The 20040-nt window shown below is 53.3% G+C and overlaps 3 protein-coding genes and 3 pseudogenes across 3 annotated transcripts, besides 12 other annotated features; 4 read left to right on the forward strand and 2 right to left on the reverse strand.

Moving 5' to 3' along the window:
* On the forward strand, positions 1-356 carry Tc00.1047053510201.5 (mucin-associated surface protein (MASP), putative; the record flags this gene model as incomplete). Its single annotated transcript, XM_809130.1, has 1 exon — positions 1-356. A coding segment is annotated over one exon (356 nt), but the record flags the coding sequence as incomplete, so codon positions are not given.
* Positions 1-7455: a sequence feature (areas not merged during assembly with more than two copies in the genome that could not be assigned to a particular haplotype).
* Tc00.1047053510201.10 (trans-sialidase, putative) lies at positions 1642-4518 on the forward strand (the record flags this gene model as incomplete). The annotated part of the gene is made up of 1 exon (XM_809126.1): positions 1642-4518. One exon carries the CDS (start codon positions 1642-1644, stop codon positions 4516-4518), a length of 2877 nt encoding a protein of 958 aa, XP_814219.1.
* Positions 4608-4755: a sequence feature (T-rich).
* Positions 5134-5168: a microsatellite.
* Positions 5771-5796: a microsatellite.
* On the forward strand, positions 6363-6956 carry Tc00.1047053510201.15 (annotated as a pseudogene).
* Positions 7171-7212: a sequence feature (AT_rich).
* Tc00.1047053510201.20 (mucin-associated surface protein (MASP), putative) lies at positions 7393-8568 on the forward strand (the record flags this gene model as incomplete). Its single annotated transcript, XM_809127.1, has 1 exon — positions 7393-8568. The coding sequence occupies one exon, from the start codon at positions 7393-7395 to the stop codon at positions 8566-8568; it is 1176 nt and encodes a 391-aa protein (XP_814220.1).
* Positions 7456-7702: a sequence feature (areas merged during assembly that could not be assigned to a particular haplotype. This can correspond to areas where the two haplotypes were merged or to regions with more than two copies in the genome that were merged during assembly.).
* Positions 7703-8245: a sequence feature (haploid, non-Esmeraldo-like haplotype).
* Positions 8246-11848: a sequence feature (areas not merged during assembly with more than two copies in the genome that could not be assigned to a particular haplotype).
* Positions 11849-12883: a sequence feature (haploid, Esmeraldo-like haplotype).
* Positions 12482-12605: a sequence feature (A-rich).
* Tc00.1047053510201.40 lies at positions 12691-15318 on the reverse strand (annotated as a pseudogene).
* Positions 12884-20040: part of a sequence feature (areas not merged during assembly with more than two copies in the genome that could not be assigned to a particular haplotype) that runs on past the window's edge.
* Positions 15440-15461: a sequence feature (AT_rich).
* On the reverse strand, positions 15803-19624 carry Tc00.1047053510201.45 (annotated as a pseudogene).

The raw sequence follows: 20040 nt of genomic DNA on the forward strand, positions 1-20040 counted from the left end.
CATCCACCACCGGCAACCAAGAGAGTGACCCATCGAACAGCCATGCCGAATCGACACCACCATCAAACTCAGGTGCCAGTAATGCTTCCAACGATGACGCTGACACGGATACTAATGAAGAGATTTTGAATAATGATTCAGCCGCTGGTGGTGCAGCGACAGAAGGAGCACACCAAGGTGAAAATAAAGATGCCAATACGAAGGAAACAACACCACTCAGATCTGCCGCTATGATAAATGAAACGACTCCAACTGGCGACAGTGACGGCAGCACCGCGGTCTCCCACACCACCTCCCCTCTTTTGCTTCTTCTTGTTGTTGCGTGTGCGGCTGCTGCTGCGGTGGTGGCCGCGTGAGAGTGGGGGAGAGAGAGCCGTGCACCGCCCGCACACACACTCTTCCTTCTCTCTCTCTCTGTGTGTGTCCCCTTGCATGGACTCTCGCCCTCACCTCACCCCACGAGGCACACACATAATGTGCCCATTGTATATATGCATGCACACCCATGCAGGCCCGTTGGTGCTCTCTTTTGCACGACACGCACCGCTGCCGTCCTGCCTGGCTGCGTGGGCGGAGCACCGTAACTGTTTCTGTTTTGTTTTTATTGCATTGAGTGGGCGACCTCTCTCTCTCTCCCTCTGTGTGTGTGTTTTGCTTTACGGGAGTAATGAGAGTGTGTGTGCGCTGGTCGTCCCACGCTTCGGCTTTTTGTTTTGTTTTCCTTTTTGATTTTGTGGTTGAGTGCACCCATTCCGCGGCTGCGTGTGTGTGTGTGTGTGGGATGATATGAGTAATTTGCGTGTGTGCTATCTGCCTCTCTCTGCCGTTGCTTTCTTCAGACTCTCTTGTGGCGCACAGCTGCTCTGCAAGTATGGGCGCTGACAAACACACAAGCACATGCACACACATGCCGTGTTTAAAACGCTGAGAACGCACGCACGCACAATATTTTGTCTGCGATTGCTTTTGCGAGGAAGGAGGTCGTGAGCCCGCGATTTGCCTCGTTGACGTGATGCGGCTGTTATTTTGGCGGCGTGCAGTCATTGAATGGTGTGGCGTTGAGGATGCCTGGGACGAGTGTATATCAACTCTCTTCGAACAGCTGTACCTACCGACGTGTCTCTCCCGTCGTGGTTTTGTCGACGAGGGATTCTCCGGCTGTGTGGAATGATGTGCGTGTGCATTGGAGGAGACAGCAGCCAAATGACTGGCGGCAGCGCATGAGTGCTGTGATGTGCGGCTGTGCCCTTTTGCCTCCCGCTGGTTGCTTTGTGTGTGGACGTTGTTCAGTGTCTGCTGAAGCGTGACGAATAACGTCACTCCCGCCGTGGCTCCTGCTGCTTCTTCTGGTGGTGACCGTCGCTGTGTGTTCCCGGTGCACTGTTCTTCCATCTCCTGTTCCGTGTGTCTGTGTGCGTGAGTTGTTGTTGTTTGGAGTGACTGCGGTACGGATTATGATGATGCCACTCACTGTGGATGGGTGGCGGTGCTCACTGTTTCATCCTCTTTTCTTGGCATATTTCTCTCTATTTCTCCCTCAATCACACACGAAGAAAACAAACAAGCGCTAAAATCTACGGTGAAATTCGAAGGCACTGAAAGGACCAACAGCACACACACCGCCCACACACACATATTTATATGCTCTCACGTGTTGCTGCAGTGAAGGCACCCCGCACACACAACCGTCGCCGCGTGACCGGATCCAGCGGCAGGAGGAGGGAAGGAGGAGAGAGTGGGCCGCAGAGGCCCAACATGTCCCGGCATCTCTTCTACTCCGCGGTGCTGCTCCTCTTCCTCGTGATGATGTGCTGCGGCACAGGGAGTGCATCCAGTAAGGAGAAGTCGCCAGTACAGATACCTCCACCAAAGACATATTTTAATTGGAGAGGTAAGAATGAAGAAGAAAAGGTGAGTTTGCTCCGTGTTCCGAGTCTTGTTGAAATGAATGGTGATGTGTTTGCCGTTGCCGAGGCGCATTGCACGGGAAAAAAAGATACTGGTGAAGGCAGCTTTACTGGGATTGCCTCGGAGGTTTTGGAGTTGACTGGCCAAAACCGAAAAGAGGAGTTGGGTAAAAATAAACTGAAGACAGAAGTACTGGAGGAATGCACTTTTGAGGGTGGCAATTGCCCCTCCCAAAACGCTGCTAAGGAAGGTGGTTCCCGAAGCCAGACAACAGTACATGTGAGCCGGCCAACAACAGTTGTGAAGGGAAGTGATATTTACATGCTTGCTGGAAGTTACAGCTGGACACTTACCGCCGATGATCAGGCAGGTGGCTGGGGACTCATGCTGGTGAAAGGGAACGTCAGTACTGTTGACAGTAAAAAAAGAATTTATTGGAGTGACACTTACGGTCTCCCGTGGAGTTATAAAGTCAAACAAAATGAACCTTTGATGCGGCTGGTTGGCAGCGGAGGATCGGGTGTTCAGATGGAGGACGGTACGCTTGTGTTCCCGCTGGAAGGAACAAAGAAGTTGAATGGCGCTGCAGAGGATGGAAAGACAACGACTGTTTCGCTAATCATTCACTCCGTGAAGGATATTGCGAGTTGGAAGCTGTCGAAGGGGATGTCTGCCGATGGCTGCGGTGTTCCCTCCGTCGTGGAGTGGGAGAAGGACAAACTCATGATGATGACTGCGTGTGATGATGGCCGCCGCAGGGTGTACGAGTCCGGTGACAAGGGGGATTCGTGGACGGAGGCACTCGGGACACTCTCGCGCGTGTGGGGCAACAAAAAGGGTGTAAAGGTTGAACTCGTTGGGAGCGGGTTCACCACAGCGACGATTGATAAGAAAAAAGTGATGCTCGTCATTCTGCCGGTGTATTCCAAGGGAGAAAAAGAAGAAAAGGGTGAACTCCATCTTTGGCTGACGGACAACACGCACATTGTTGATATTGGGCCGGTATCCGGGAAGGATGATGACGAAGTTACCGCCAGCTCCCTGTTGTACAAAAGTGGTGGAAATGGAGGTAAGAAGGATGAGCTGATTGCACTGTACGAGAAGAAGAAGGGCGTTGAGGAAACATCATCCGGTATGGCCTCTGTGCTTCTGACTGAGCAGCTGGAGAAGGTGAAGGAGGTGCTGGCGACGTGGAAGAAAGCGGACGAACGTGTCTCCCAGCTGTGCACCTCTGAGAGTGTTGGGAGGGATACCTTACCTGGCACTGCCTGCAGTGCTGATATTAAGATCACGGATGGGCTGGTTGGCTTTTTGTCCGGCAACTTCTCTGATAAGACATGGAGGGACGAGTACCTCGGGGTGAACGCCACATTAGATAATGAAGGGGTGGAGCAGGTAGAAACTGGCGTGAAGTTCAAAGGGCGTAGCGCAGGAGCGGAGTGGCCCGTTGGCAAGCAAGGGGATAATCAGCTGTACCACTTTGCGAACTACAACTTCACTCTTGTGGCGACGGTGTCCATCGACGGTGAGCCGAAGGAGGGTAATATTCCATTGTTGGGTGTGCGTCTGGACGGTGAAGGAGAAAAAAAACTTATGGAGTTGTCGTACGACAGAGAAAAGAAATGGATATTGCTGTGCGGTGGCGAAACCCATAAGAAACACAGCAGCACTTGGGATCCGGAGACAAAGAAGAAAGACCACGTGGTAATTTTGTTAAGGAATGGCAACCAGAGCTCCGCGTACGTTGATGGTAAGCGTGTGGGTGAGGATGTGCCATGTGCACTGGGAAATACTGATTCGAAAGTAATCTCGCACTTCTACATTGGAGGGGATGGAAAGAGTGCAGTGAGCACAGGGAACGGAGAAGACGTATCCGTGACCGTGACGAACGTCCTGCTGTACAACCGTCCGTTGACTTCCGAAGAGATTACTGCGCTTAACACAAACCAATTATCTATTCCAAAGCTGGAGGATCTAAAAACAGAGGCGAGGGATGCTCCTCCACCAGCTGGAACTGAACCACATACGCTGGGAGCCGTCTCCTCAACTATTCATGGCGGGCATCAGGACACCGAAGAGAAATTGTTGAAGATAAGTAATGATGCGGGTGGTGGTGGTGCATCCAATTCTGCAAAGACCACCATGACGACTCACTCAGTGGGGAGTCAATCTGCAGAGCAGTTGGCGTCGGGAGGATCTCACGATGTAAATAAAAATGTGAATGTCGATTCCTCGTCTAATGGTAACCCGGCGGTGGGGACAGTGGGTGGAGACACGAAGCAGGGAAATGGATCACCGCAAATTCCTGTGGGTATCTCCGACACAGCAGATGCAAATACTCCCACCACTGAGGGCGAGGGGCAATATGGACCCACAGTGAATCCTGAGGCGGGCGTGAGCTCTGGTGAGAATGGGGAGACGGTGAAAGGAACGAATGGACAGGAGGAGGAAGAGATCCATCCACAGGACGGGGAATTAAATGCCACGGCGCTCAGCAGCAGTCTCGGAAATGTGTCGCAGGGGAATAACAGCGACGCTGGCACCATGCGTGGAAGCGGACTGCTGCCATCGCTTCTTCTGCTGGGACTGTGGGGGTTTGCGGCTCTGTGAGGAGTGACTGGCTGCCGCGTGGGACAATTGCGACTCCCGCTGCCTGACACACACACACACCTGGCAATGAATATCTCTTCAAAAATAACTTTTATTTATTTTTCTCCCTGTTTGCTTTTTTGTATGTTTTTAATTTTTTGTTTATTTGTTGTTTTTTTATGTGTCTTTTTCCAATTTTTTTGTTTTTTACTTCTTTTTATTTCTAAATTAATTTAATTTTTTTTTTCTTTATCTTTTACTTCCCAATTCCCAATCCTTCTTTGCTTTTTTGCTTTTGGGGGGCAATCACTGTGGAAGTGTTTTTTTCTTTTCTACTCTTCCCTCTTTAATTGTTTGTTGCTGCACTCTTCCTGTGAGGGGTGCCGTGTGTTCCGCCCAACTGCTCCACTCGCACACCACCGACGCGCTCATGACGACGGCCCTGTGCGCCTCGCCTGCTGCACGCATGAGGAGGGGCCGCGACGAACGGCGCGCTGAGGGAGCCGTGACGTGTGGGCGTGCGACGAGGGCCTGTGGGGCGGCGCACACATTTCTTCCCTCTTGTTTTGTTTTCTTGCGGCCAGGGCGGGCAGACACCCGCAGCGCCACACACACAGCCACACCCTGCCGCCGTGTTTTTCTTTTATTTTCTTTTTTTTTCTTTTCATTTCACGCGCTGGCAGTCCCGCCAGCATTTCTCTCCCTCCTGATGATTTTTTTCTTTGCTGCGCTCACTCCCCGATGGAGTGACGCGACTCCCGTCATGTCTGCGTGCTTCTCTCAGTCCCCACACACACGAGTGACTGTGCTCTGCGGGCCGCACTCGCACGCCGATGAGAGGGCTGAGGGGAGCAGCAACACGCGGATGACCCCGTGAAATATAAACGATGTGCGGACACATGGAGGGTCGGACGGTTGAAACACACGCAACCATCTTTTTAATTTTCTTTTCGGGCAAAATAAATACGGACAGTTTGGTGTGGCCACACGGCAGCCAGGCGATTTTTAAATTTGTGTGGAACAGTAATGGACGATTTCTTTTTCATTTATAATTATTTTGTGTGATGGGGTTTACATAAGACGAAGGGGATGTTCTTTTTTTGTTTTAAATAAATCTTTTGTGGATTGCCGCTGCTTGGGCTGCAGTGCAGTCATGAGTTTGAGCGGTCCTCTTCTTGTTGTTTCCGCCATGCGTCTCTGCTGTACATTTTTGTGCGTCCCTCCACATACTCTGCTCCCTCTTTTCTGCTTCTTTGCTTTGTGTGTCTGCAGGCACACACACACACACACACACACACAAGATGCACATTGCAGTGGATATGAATGCTCCTTTTGTAGTGCATGCTGGCAGTTGCGTGTGGCGGCTGTTGTCTTCTTCCGTGGCCATGAGGAGAAGGGAGGAGAGGGAGCGCGCACCCCGAGTCTCTTTTCCTGCGGGTGTGATGCACCGCGTGTGGCTGCGTTGAGTTGGGCTCCGTGTCCCATTGAGGGCGGGATGGCAGGAAATTTTGTTGCCGCGTCATGGATCGATGAGGGTTCGCTTGCGCGTGTGGCTGGTGTGGTGGCCGCGGTGTTTTTGCCGTTTCCCTGGGGCTGTGGCGATGAGCTGGGGGAGATGGTGGTGGATGTCTTCTCCTCCTGCATGGTGGGTGGCTGCTGGCGTTGTGTGCCTTCGTTGCGTGGATGCCGTCTCGTGGTGTGTGAACTGTGCGGCTGGGCCTGCTGCCCTCTCCTCATGTTGTCTGCTCTCACTCGCTGTATCCGCTGTGCCTCGTCCCTCTCCCTCCTGTTCCATTCCTTTTCCTTCTGTACCACCGATCAGCTCACTGACACCAGCGACTCCACTACGGGTGATTGTGACTGCGATGATGACGATGGTGACGGTGCGGCTTCGTGTGGTGTGCGCCGTGTTGGTCCTTGCGCTATTGTGCTGCTGCCGCAATTCCGTGTGCGTGACGGCGTGAGGAGGCGATAATAATGATGACAGAAGTCATCTAAACCATATGTTAGGGAAACCAGATTTTACGGGAAATGCGCTTGATTCGTTACAGACAGAGAGTGGGAGAAACTGTGAGGAAGGTTTGAGAAGTCAAGTACCTTCTTTGCCAAAGGAAGCAGATACTGCCATTACTGGACACACACCAGTTCCGCCACAGCCACTACGTTTTTCTAACGATAATCCAGAGTCACCAGGTTTGGCGACGCAGTGTCGACACACATAAGGTGCGACCGGTAAGTCAGATGCACAAAATAAATAGGCGGAGGAATATCCACAAGGTGCTGAGAATCATACGGCAAAGACATCACGTCAGAAGACAAAAATGCCAAATAAGACAACGACGACCACCCGCGCACCGTCACATCTTCGCGAAATTGACGGCAGCCTCAGCAGCTCTGCGTGGGTGCGTGCCCCGCTGCTGCTCGCAGTATCCGCGCTGGCGTACACCGCTGTGGGCTGAAAGGGAGCGTGGGCTGTGCGTGCCAGCACTCAGCCACGGGGACATGTGTACGTCTACTGTGGATCGATGTATGAAGTAAGAGTGATTATGATGGTCTTTTTTCTTTGTTTGCTTCCGCTGCCCTGTTGTGCGCTCCGCGTTGCTTCCCAAATCCGTCACGTTGAGCGCGTCCCAGACACACTCATATGCAAGGCACGCACACAACGCAGTCTTGTATTTTTCTATAATATCTTTTTTTCATTTTAAATTTTTTTTTGCAGGGCGATGTGCGAGTTTTAGATTTGTACCGGATTCATTTGTTTAATGGTGTGTGCGCTGCTGTTGCTGGTCTGCTGCCGTTTGTCACGGTGCGTGGTTATGTGACTTGTCTCTCCTTTCACTCTGCGTTGACGTGTTGTTAGTCTGTGCTGAAGGCTACGCGCAAGTGACAGGAGTGATGGCGGTGATGATGACTGGCCGTGTGCTGCTGGTGTGTGTCCTCTGCGTGCTGTGGTGCGGTTCTTCTAGAATTGCAGCCAGCGGCGTTTATGCGAGTGGCGTTGAGGACAGTGGACGGGGAGGCTGCATGGTGTCGGGAGTGTTGGGTACGAATTGGTCTTACACGCCGAGCGGATGTAATAAAACTGTGCCCATGACGGCTTTGCGTTCTGTCTTTTCTGTCTTTGCTGCTGAGGCCTCGACTGAGCAAGAGGATTCTGAAACCGACACTGTTCCGGATTCACCTTCAGGTGATGGCCCTGATTCTGTTTCTGGCAGTCCTGTTGGAAGTGTAGTTATCGGTGGCAGTAAAGTTGTTGACAGTACACTTGGTCGTTTGAATGTGGTGCCTCCTGATACCCGCGTTGCTGTTGCTTCTCCGCCTCCCTCAGCCCCCGAGACTGATGCTTCACTGCTTCACAAGGTCTCGCAATCCACTGAGAAGCATAATTCTTCAGAAAAACTTGTAGATTTAAAAACAAAAACGCCTGCAGGGACTCCACCGCTCAGCAATCAGGCAAGTAAGGAATCATTACCCACAGTAAAGCCAGAATCCCCCACCACATCAGACTCAACAGTTACGGTGAAGGGTACGGATCAGATTTCAGAAGAAAAGCTTGCTGTGTTACAGGGACCAAGTACGGTCAATGCTGGAGAGGACGGGAAAAAAGCCGTTACGGAAATAAAACCAAATACGACCACCAATACGCCAGACGCAGCACCGACACTGTCCTCAGAGGGTGATGTGACAGAGCAACACGGTAAGGACACAGACTCACCGAATTTCATGAATAATGCAAATACAGGCAGTTCGGCGGAAACAACAGCATCATCATTCTCCAAAAGTGGCGGTATTGACGCCCCGAAAAATGAGAGTGAGGATGAGGGCGATGCTCAACGGCCTAAGAGCAAAGAACCACAAGAAAAACCCGAGGACAGTAATACCAACGATGCTCCTACAGAAAATGAAACTGCACCACAAACAGAGAAACCATTCGGCTCCGCTCAAACGAATGATACATCTAAGATTGGCGACAGCGACGGCAGCACCGCGGTCTCCCACACCACCTCCCCTCTTTTGCTTCTTCTTCTTGTTGTTGCGTGTGCGGCTGCGGCTGCGGTGGTGGCCGCGTGAGAGTGGGGGAGAGAGCCGTGCACCGCCCGCACACACACTCGTCCTTCTCTCTCTGTGTGTGTGTGTCCCCTTGCATGGACTCTCGCCCTCACCTCACCCCACGAGGCACACACAATAATGTGCCCATTGTATATATGCATGCACACCCATGCAGACCCGTTGGTGCTCTCTTTTGCACGACACGCACCGCTGCCGTCCTGCCTGGCTGCATGTGCGGAGCACCGTAACTGTTTCTGTTTTGTTTTTATTGCATTGAGTGGGCGACCTCTCTCTCTCTCCCCCTGTGTGTGTGTTTTGCTTTACGGGAGTAATGAGAGTGTGTGCGCTGGTCGTCCCACGCTTCGGCTTTTTGTTTTGCTTTCCTTTTTGATTTTGTGATTGAGTGCACCAATTTTACTTTTGAACTGCGGCATGCTGTGATGGCGGACACTTTAATCTTCTCTTATATTCTCATATTGTTTCATTGTTTCAAAATTGTCACCCTCTTGTATTCTTGTCGGGCCACTAGGTTTGTATACGCCTGCCATGCGTCAGTTGATCCACGTCACCCCGCAGCCACCAGCGCTGCTGTTACTTCTGCTTGTGATGATGCCTGTGATGTGTTGTGCATGCGGGTGCCTTGCTGTCACCCTGACGTGCCCTTTCTCCCTCTGACAAAGCGATGCGTGCCGCCAGCGCAAAGTCGATCTCGGCTGTGGCGAATGACGTGTCCTTTTGGAGCGGAGGGTACGTCGCAGGCATACACCGTCATCGTGAGGAATGCATGGGCGCCTATCTGCATCGATGTGTCGACAAGGGACCTGGATGATGCCAGGAAGTATTGCAGCTCGGAGCGGCATTACGCAATGAATTCATTGGGCGATAATTGTGACTGTAACGATGACGTTTTTTTCTACTGAGAATAGGGAAAGTTTTCTTTTTGTTATACGTTGCGGCCACTATCCGTTGATAGGCCGAGGACTGTCCGTAGAAACGTGGCCTAATTCTCCGTCCCGAACGGTGCTATCGTGCGAGAGGGGTTATCCCACAGCATGTGCGGCAGGGCCTCCCGTGGACCGTCAGGCGGCTGAGCGGCTGGTGGTGGTTGCAGTAGCGGAGTGGCTGGAGGGCTATGGCTGTCATTGGAGCTTGCAGAGGTGCTTTGTCCGTTTTTTGCTCGTTGATACGCTTGACATTTTCGGTATTGACCTGAAAAGTTTGCACTCCGCGGCGATGCATCGCTCAGCCCTCGTGCCGTTTCGTCTCCAACAGGCGTCATCACGTCCGAGTTCATGCTTCGTGGCGTGGATCCAGGCTGAAATCGGTGGTGTGCCAGCAGTGCTGACAGGCGGCGGTGGACCAGTCCATGGCTCACCCCTAGCAGGGCAGAGAGCAGCGGGATTTGCCGACAACTCTCTCTGTGCGGCATGTGTCCTTCCCGTGGTTGCGGATGGGAGTGGTTTCCGCCGTTTCCTAGGAATTTCGCAGGCTGCCGTCAGAGAGGTGTTGGTCATCGTTCAGTGCGAGCAGCGGGCAGAAGGTGCAAGATGGTGCAGAAACGCATCCAATATTTTGTCGGGACCAGGTGCCACGCCATGCAAAGAGTCGCGGATGGCGAGTCAAGCGCACACGGCGTGAAGAGAAAATCCATATCTCAGTCACAGGGAAGCACGCGAGCACAAAGTGTGCAGAAAGCAGTGGGGATCGTAGCACGTGCGACTCGGACAGTGTGACGGACGCGCGGTGTGCCTGCTGCCGAGGCGGAGCGAAGTCGCAGTCCCAAGAGTACCGCAGCACAGCCGATCCCAGTGAACGGGGACGTGGTGCCGCCATGCCTCGGAACATCACAGGCCTGGGCTCGAGAGGGCACCAAGCTGCTTCGCACGGACCTCTTAGCTGCATGGAGAAGCCACCGCGGAGGGCATGACTGCGGTCCTCCCGTTTGCAGAGCACTTCAGCTCGGGGCAGGCTGCCTCCTGGTGAGGCTGTGTACACACTGCATGCTGCCGTTGCAACACTCGGCCTGCTCCATTCCGTCCGCACTAATACCTCTGGAGCTTTCACGGCTGCCGCGCGGTGTGGTGCGCCTTGCCGCTCGTACGGTGCCTCGGTGCATCTCCAACCATGTGATCACAGAGGCCAGAGGTGTTGCACACGCCGAGGTGGATGCATTCCAGTCAGCTTCACGCAGGGAAAAGACAGCATGTTTCCATAGTGGCAGCATGCCTGCCAGTTGCGGGATGCCGTCCTCCGTCCCCGCAGTCTGCAATACCAGAGGGTGGTCCGAGTCCATGTAAACGGGTGGACGTCCAGTGGAAGACACGCAGTACGAGTTGCGCAGTCACTTCGGGAAACGAGACGCTGCGGCCGCTGATCCGCGTTGCCCGTGCCGAATCGTCGGACAGCTCAGAGTCCATGCCGCTTGGGGTGGCGGCGAGGTCCTCTCCTGCCGTCGTGGATGGTGAGCGACCGTCCCGCAGCTCATGGTGTGAATTCAGGTCGCAAATAACCGCAGCGGGGCATAAGCGAAGAATGGTGCTCGCAAAGTGAGCTACGTGTGAAATTGCCAAAGTGAGGCTGCAGAGGTTCACCACGTACATGCTGGGGCTGGCCGGTGGGCACACGCGGAAGGCGGTGGTCTCCACGCAGTTGGTGCCACGAGCGACAGGCGCTCGCACGGCAAGGTGTGGCGCACCAAGAAGGCCACGCCACCGGTACGCCCACTGCAGGCCTGGTGGAGGTCACTGCAGCCAATGAGCCTCGTCGCTGGGGCACTGTGGTGCCTGCACTCGTGGAGAAGAACCATGCCAGGCCGGTGCTGCTACAGTCGAGCAGCAAGGGCAATCCTGAGGGGCGAAGGGCATGAAGGTATGAGCTGCCAGAAAACTACGAGGCCATCCTCATCGAGGCTGCGGCTCCTGCGGACACCACCGCGGCGGGTGATGCCGACGGAGTGACCACAATGAAACGACGACTGTGCGGTTCTGTCAGTCGGGCTGCAGGCAAACCGCCTCGCCGCTCTCCACAACCGACAGGGCGTGGGACCTTCTCGAGGGGTAACGCCGTCGTGGTCCCCATCACGCTCGCAGCAATGCCCTGCCGCAATCACTCCCACACAAAGAGACAAGGAAGTGTGTGTGGATGTGTGCCGAGAGCACAGCGACTGTCATCGTCAGAGGAGGCTATCGTGGCACCGTCCGCCACGCGTCAGCACACAAAGAGCAACACACGCGCCCGGCAGAGCAAATAAATAGGGGAGAGAAGAATGACCCCAAGAGCAGGCAACACCCTCACGCATGGCGGGCATCGTGCAGCCGCGTCAGACGAAATCCAACCAAATGAAAAGGAGGCGTCCCACACGCATCCATACAACGGCCCCGTGATCCCACCGTAGGCAGACACGCGGCAACCTCGCCATTTCAGCACGGGATACGCAATTCGACGCCCCGCCGTCGCCAAGAGCATTCCTGCAGAGCACTGTGCAAATGCTTGTGTGTGTGTGTGCTGAGAAAAAAGAAAAGGAAACACATCAGCACAGCAAGAGGCACAGCTGGACGGCAGCGATACATGCGGTACGGCCAGACCTCAACAACCACGCACCGTGGCAGCACACACCATCCACAAAAAAACAAAACAAAAAAAAACACGGCGGCAGGGTGTGGCTGTGTGTGTGGCGCTGCGGGTGTCTGCCAGCCCTGGCCGCAAAGAAAACAAAACAAGAGGGAAAGAAATGTGTGCTCCGCCCCACAGGCCCTCGTCGCACGCCCACACGTCACGGCTCCCTCAGCGCGCCGTTCGTCGCGGCCCCTCCTCATGCGTGCAGCAGGCGAGGCGCACAGGGCCGTCGTCATGAGCGTGTCGGTGGTGTGCGAGTGGAGCAGTTGGGCGGAAACACACGGCACCCCTCACAGGAAGAGTGCAGCAACAAACAATTAAAGGAGGGAAGAGAAGAATAATAATAATAAAAGAATTTTTAAAAAAAGAAAAACATTTAAAAAAAGCAAAAAAAAAAACTTTAAAACACACAAAAAAGCAAACAGGGAAAAAAGTAAATAAGAGTTATTTGAGAAGAGATATTCATTGCCAGGTGTGTGTGTGTGTGTCGGTGCAGCGGAGGTCGCAAGTGTCCCACGCGGCAGCCAGTCACTCCTCACAGAGCGGCAAACCCCCACAGTCCCAACAGAAGAAGCGATGGCAGCAGTCCGCACTCACGCACGGTGCCGGCATCGCTGTTATTCCCCTGCGACACACATTTCCGAGACTGCTGCTGAGCGCCGTGGCATTTACCTCCCTGATCCGTGGCTGGATCCCTTCCTCCTCCTGCCCATCCGTTCCTCCCGCCGTCTCCCCATCCTCACCAGAGGTCCTCTCAGGTCCCACTGCGAATCCATCTTGCAACCCACCCTCAGAGTTAGGCGCTTTTGCATCTGCTGCGTTTGCATTATCCGCAGGAGTTTTGTGTGGTTCATCTTCCTGCGTTTTACCTCCGTCTGCTGTGTCCACCGTCTGGTTGCCATCAGACGAGGAGACCCCATCCACGGCTTGAGTTCCATCGGGAGATGTTCCTGATGCCAACAGGTCTACGGACTCCTTGCCTGCTGGGGAAGTCGTTACGGTGGACAATGCTGTTGTGGATGCACCACCACCGTCCGTACCTTCTTTCAACAATTCCTGTGCCATCGGCTGATTTCCTCCAAGAGCAGACTGAGGCACGGTTCCACGTGGAGCTGGTACACTTACCCCTGGTGGAGAAGCAACCACCACCAATTCTTTCCCATCAGCCACTGTCCTTGGAGTAGAAGGTTTGTTCTTGTTAAGCGCAGTAATCTCTGCGGAACTCAATGGACGGTTGTACTGCAGGACGTTTGTCACAGTCACAGACACGAATTCACGGCTTTTCTTGTCGTCCGCGTTGCCTCCATCCCCTCCAATGTAGAAGTGCGATATCTCTTTCGAATCACCATTCCCCAATACACACGGCACATCCCCCACACGCTGACCATCGACGCACGCGGTGCCCTGGGTGCCGTTCCGTCGCAAAATTACCACGTGGTCTTCCTTCGTTGTCTCTGTCCCCAAAGTGCTGCTGAGCTCCTTAGGGTTTTCGTCACCGCAAAGCAGCTGCCACTTCTTTCTTCACTGTGGCGTCCACCCCGAGGTACTCGTCCCTCCATGTGTTCTCAGAGAAGTTGCCGGACAAAAACCCAACCAGCCCATCCGTGATCTTAATATCAGCACTGCAGGCAGTGCCAGGTAAGGTATCCCTCCCAACACTCTCAGAGGTGCACAGCTGGGAGACACGCTCGTCCACTTCCTTCCACGTTTTCAGCACCTCCTTCACCTTCTCCAGCTGCGCAGTCAGACGCACCGAGACCATACCGAGTGATGTTTCCTCAACGCCCTTCTTCTTCTCGTACAGTGCAATCAACTCATCCTTCTTATTAGCACCATTTCCACCTTTGTACAGCAGGGAGCTGGCGGCAACGTCATCATCCTTCTCGGATACCGGTCCAATATCGACAATGTGCGTGTTGTCCGTCAGCCAAAGATGGAGTACGCCCTTTCCATTGCCGTCCTTACTTGAATACACCGGCAGAGTGATGAGCATCACGTCCCTGTTATCGCCAATCTTCGCTGTGGTGAACCCGCTCCCAACGAGTTCAACCTTTTCACCCCTTTTGTTGCCCCACACGCGCGAGAGTGTCCCGAGTGCCTCCGTCCACGAATCCCCCTTGTCACCGGACTCGTACACCCTGCGGCGGCCATCACACGCAGTCATCATCATGAGTTTGTCCTTCTCCCACTCCACGACGGAGGGAACACTGCAGCCATCGGCAGACATCCCCTTCGGCAGCTTCCAACTCGCAATATCCTTCACGGAGTGAATGATTAGCGAGACAGTCTTTCCATCCTCCTCAGCGCCATCGTCCTTCTTTACCTTTTTCGTCCCTTCCAGCGGAAACACAAGCGTACCGTCCTCCATCTGAACGCCCGATCCACCGCTGCCAATCAGCCGCATCAAAGATTCGTGTTGTTTGACTTTATAACTCCACGGGATAGCGTAAGTGTCACTCCAATAAATTCTGTTATTTTCTCCTTCCTTATTACTGACGTTCCCTTTCACCAGCATGAGTCCCCAGCCACCTGCCTGATCATCAGAGGCACCTTCAAAACTGTAATTTCCAACAAGCATGTAAATATCACTTCCCTGCACAACTGTTGTTGGCTTACTCACATGTATTCTCGTGCCGCTTTTGGTGCCAGCCTGGTCCGCTATACGGCAGGAGCATTCGCCTTGTTCGGACGGACATTCCTCCAGCACTTGTGTCTTCAATTCAGTTGTGTCCAACTCCTTGCTTGCTTGTTCATCAGTCCACTTCAGGAGCTCCGAGGCAATCCCAGTAAAATCTTTATTAGTACCGTCCTTGCAATGCGCCTCCGCAACGGCAAACACATCACTCCCCGCTTTCAAAAGACTGGGAACACGGAGCGAGCTCACTGTTTCTTCATCTTTCTTACCTCTCCAAACATAATGTTTACCCTTTGAACATTCCGGAGATGACGCCTCACCAGCAGCCGCAGCTCCACTAGTGCCGCAGCAGAACATCACAAAAAGAGGGGGAGCAGCACCGCAGAATAGAAGAGATGCCGGAACATGTTGGGCCTCTGCGGCTCACTCTCTCTTCCTCCCCTCCTCATGCCGCTGGATCCGGTCACGCGGCGACGGTTGTGTGTGCGGGGTGCCTTCACTGCAGCAACACGTGAGAGCATATAAATATGTGTGTGTGGGCGGTGTGTGTGCTGTTGGTCCTTTCAGTGCCTTACAATTTCACAGTAGCGATTCGCGCTTGGTCGTAGATTCCTTCCTAGCCTGAGTGTGTTTGTGTGCAAGAAATAAAATTAAAATATAAAAAGCATCAAAAATGAACGTGGCAAAGAAGTGGGTGGCGCCACCAGCCACGGCGTAACACATCCGCTTCGTCGTAACCGCCACAGTAATTACTCTCACCGTCAACAACGGCCCAAAAAATGTGAGGCCACACACAGAAGCAGAGAAATTGACGGTTGCGCACGGGCCAAGACGCCCTCCGGCAAACGGCACCGACCAACAGACAGAGAGGAGAAATTAAAGGCAAGCAGAATCCCAAGTGCTGCGGGATCCTTGCAAGCACCGCACCGTAACTGTAGAACCTTTAAAGCGTTCCTCGCTGCAACATCCCCCACCACCCCTCGACGTGTCGGTGGATTTTCCCGTTTACCGGAAGAAAAACGGCGGGATGCTTCGGCAGTGGTCGAAGACACACAGAGCGCGCCGTCGACGCGATCAACGAGCGCAGACACTCGTGAAGTGCGATCCCACAACCGCGATCCCTCCATCTACTCTCCTGGACGTGGAGGAGGCATAAAATGTCCTCCTCTCTACAGTAGTCCTGAAACGCAAAAAAAATCCGCAGGACATCCCGCGCAGCCACGGCCTCCTCAGCAGCCCGACAGTCCACGCCGCCGCACCGCTCCTCAAGAGGTCGCCAGGCCCGCTAAGGCAAGCAAAAGGAGAACAGCAATTCGGTCAGGGCGTCCAGCAAAATGAGGCGCAGCAGTCGGGTAGGCGCGGCCCATCCACGTCCTCCCCTCAACAGACCCACCACACAGTCGAATCACACACCCGAAAAGAGCCGTGGCGTTTGACAAAATAGCATGGTCAATAGCACCTCGTGCTCTCCTCAATGAAGTGTCATGGCACACACGAGGCATCACAGGAAAGGGCAAATAATTGCATTCCATCGGCACAAGCACGGAAATAAAGCGCGCATAATTTGCCCCTGTGAACTTCAATCCAAATCGTCTCGGCCACTGAGTTTGTGTCGCCGACCCTCAGGAAGGACTGATGCATCAACTGCCGCTGACCGATCACTCAGCGATGCAACAAAAAGTGCCACCGTCTCTCGAATTCCGTCGTCACCCATTCCTCCCATTGAGGGAAGTGAACGCAATGTGACGGTGTGGACGTGTCTAGCCGACAGAAATGAAGGAATTGACTCCAGCCGCGGAACAAATTGGACGGATCCTCCTCCCGAATCCTTCAAAGGGACCGGTCAGCTGCCGAGGTTGACGGCGCGGAGGACAACACCTTGAATGTGTGGAGCACCGCAGCAACCTGAATATATTCTGCAATATCCGCGGCCAGTTCATGAAAGTACAAAGAAGGGACAGCAAATTCAAAGGGGCGTGTGAACCCGTCAGTGATCACCCGCGCCGGAGGATCGCCACCCCACCCTCCAAGGGCACCTCAACGACGTCAAATATTTCCACCGCACGGCACCCACAACACAATCGCGTGGCATAATGCATCGCCTTGCAGCACCTCATGCAATGCGGCAATCGAAAACCGTCTCGAACACGGCGTGCGAAAAAGGTACTGAAAGAAGGCGCAGCAAATACCCTCCACATCTCGGCAGCTCCAATCATCCAGTAAAAGGCAGAAGCACCAGACAGTACCCACGGACTCACCGAATATGGCATCAAAAAGCAGCGAGATGCCAGATGCCGAAAGGTCCGCATTTCTTCCCCGTGACACTTCCACAAATGAATGCAAATGCCGTGCCCTGCGGCCTCTCGACCGCTTCGAGACAACGTTGCGGCCACATGGCGACGGCTCAATGTGGCTGGCGATCAGATCCAGTCGTCGCGGCAAAACAGTACAGAAATTAGGGTGGTGAGCCCGCACATTCGCCCCTTTGGTGCCTGCCTCCATCGCAAGAGTGAAACTCGTCTTCCCAACAGCCGCGCTTCGGGTGGCTGAAACACATGCCCTCACAGCGGCGTTGACATCTGCAAGCACCTGTAATTGCTAAACACCGTCCGTCAAAAAAACAAACCGGCACTCAAGCCCTGCAGCCACGCATCCCTCGTAACCATTTGCAAACTCGTTGTCCTGCAGAAAAGCCTAAAAATAAATAACAAGAAGACCGCGCATTGCTGTGAAAGGACAAGAGCACGTTGCTTTCATCCTGCAACGGAGAATTATGCCTCCTGCGTAACGCGGCTGCAAGTACGCGGTGCACCAACACCGAAGCGGTGGGCATGTTGCCCCATGACCCTCCCCCTCCACAGGGGCCCAAGAAGTGCAACAGACCATCCTCTCACCAAAGAAAAAGCCCAATGGAGCGGGCACTGCATTGTGCGGACCACACAACAGAAACACCCTCAGAGAACGAATGCTCTTGAATGCCCTTCACAATAAGCCAGCGGGATGGCCGTGAAGCAAACAAACACCGGAGAGCCGCCTGCCCTGCACGCATCCAATGACGCAATTGAGACCGCAATCTTACAGGGCACATCAACCAGCCTGTTCTCGTCTCCGTCTGTGTGGGCACAACAGTCCTGCCATCATCCCTCGCCCTCACAAAGTATTCCACAGGGTCCTTTGAGCCAGAGACCACCACACAGCGATATGCCACCGGATAAGTGCTCTCCATACCGCACAAAATAAAATGTTCCCACGTCGAGGACCGCAGTGCAAACGAGCATAACGATGAGCAACACGAGGGTTGTCTGTGCCCTGACTCATCACAACACTCTGTCCTCCGTTGGTTCAGGCCTCTGCCACACGAAGAGGCACAGATGTAACATCACTTACACGCAACAGAGTGAAATACGCAAGAACAGATTCATGCAGGACGCAACAGCCACCAGCCCGCTCAGCAGCTGTTGTGGTCATATTCCGCGAAACACGATCCACGTCCACAGAGAACTTGTTGTCCAGTTGCACAAACATTTGATGGGCCAAGCAACGTGGGCCCAAGAACGACAACGCCAGTCGATATTAGGCCTTGGAGCCGCCAGTGAGAGCCATTGATTGGAACAAACAACAAAGCCACCAACGGCCAAAAAGAGCTGCGACAAGGCATTATTACTTCAATCAAAGAACGGATTCGTCTCGTCCAGGAAGAAGAAAGAATAAATAATATTTTTCCTCCTCACAGCGCCTTCCAGCAATAAAACACCATCATGCGATCCACCCCTATCGGCATTACCCAGGAGCACGAGAACTGTGCAATGTGTAGAGGGCTCTGCAATCAGGCAAATTAGACGCTCCACGGTGGCAAACAGACTCCTCCCAGGCAACGCATCAACCAACCGCGAGCAGCATGCCTCTTCATGGACTCTCCGTTTTGGTTCCAACCGAGACGGAAGGCCTTCGTCGCTCAGCACCAACCCCGCGTTGCATCGTGTCGTCAGATAAAACAAGTGAGGATGACAGAGTGCATCATCGGGGAAATTGCCCTCAAATGTGGGAAACGGCATCGCATCCGCCGGAAACAGGTGCGCATGATGTCCCTCCACGTCAGCCGCGCAGCCTGTCAGATGAAGGAAAATTCGTTAAAAAGGAAGTCGGCGCACTCACCTCCACCCCAGGCAGTTTTATCAGGGCAGTCGAATCATCAAGTCGGGGGCTCCACACTTCTTGAGGGATATCGTGACGCTCTGACAAGTCCACGTGCATTTCCACACAAAGTCCTATTCCCTTTCCCCCTCTGCATGCGCCCGCATCGTCTCTTAAGCCACACCCAGGACAGATTAGATAGCATGTGGCACCTTTTCAGCCAGTGCCGCTCCATTCCTTAAAGCAAGGAAGCTGAAAGCCTCAAAATCAATGGCCATCAATCAGTGATGCCGTTGACACAGGACCTCCTCTGGCCAACGCCACACACTTGTTCCGGAGCACATTTTATCCCATGCCTCGCTGGCGCCGCCCTCAGCATCCCCTACAGGCACACCGTGCATTCACTCCCAAAATACGGGTGTGGGCCACACCTCAAGAAAACTGCACAATGCGCCTGCAAACTGCTCGTTGAAAGTTGTCATTGTGTTGGGTGTCAGGGGCAACGCACTCACACGTCGCAGCTCCTCAGGAGATCAAGAAGGTGGCAATCAGCATTCAATTGGGATGGGCTTCGCAAACCCCTTGCGACTTTTGTACGATGAGATGCTTCAGTGCATATGAAACCTTGACCGCGGGACGGAATGCCTATGCGCTCTAAAAAAGTAAGCAGGAACTCACGGGAGAAGGATACATAATATAGCGGAAGCAAAATGCCACGAATAAAAAAGAACGGTGAAAAATTATATGGAGGGATATACATAAGAAAATAGGCGTTGATCAATGTGTAGATATATCGATATGGGTATGAGCATAAAAACGATACTTTATTCATTGATGCATCTGTATAGATATGGATGTATCCTTTCGTTCCCCTAAAATTTGACAGATTGCTTGGTTTCCTGATTTATTGAATTGCCATTTTATTGGCTGCACATGTATGTAGATAGGCATTTAGATATCGGTATGAATATTTATTCAGCGCTGTTGATATATATATATATTGCTACTATTCCTCGTGTCTTCTCAAATAAATACGAAGGCCACACGCCAGCCACCATCGCAGAGCACGTCCGCCCAACGATCGGAGATGTGAAAGAGAGCCCGGCACC

The sequence above is a fragment of the Trypanosoma cruzi genome, genomic scaffold (assembly GCF_000209065.1).
Source record: "Trypanosoma cruzi strain CL Brener 1047053516667 genomic scaffold, whole genome shotgun sequence".
Taxonomy (NCBI): domain Eukaryota; phylum Euglenozoa; class Kinetoplastea; order Trypanosomatida; family Trypanosomatidae; genus Trypanosoma; species Trypanosoma cruzi.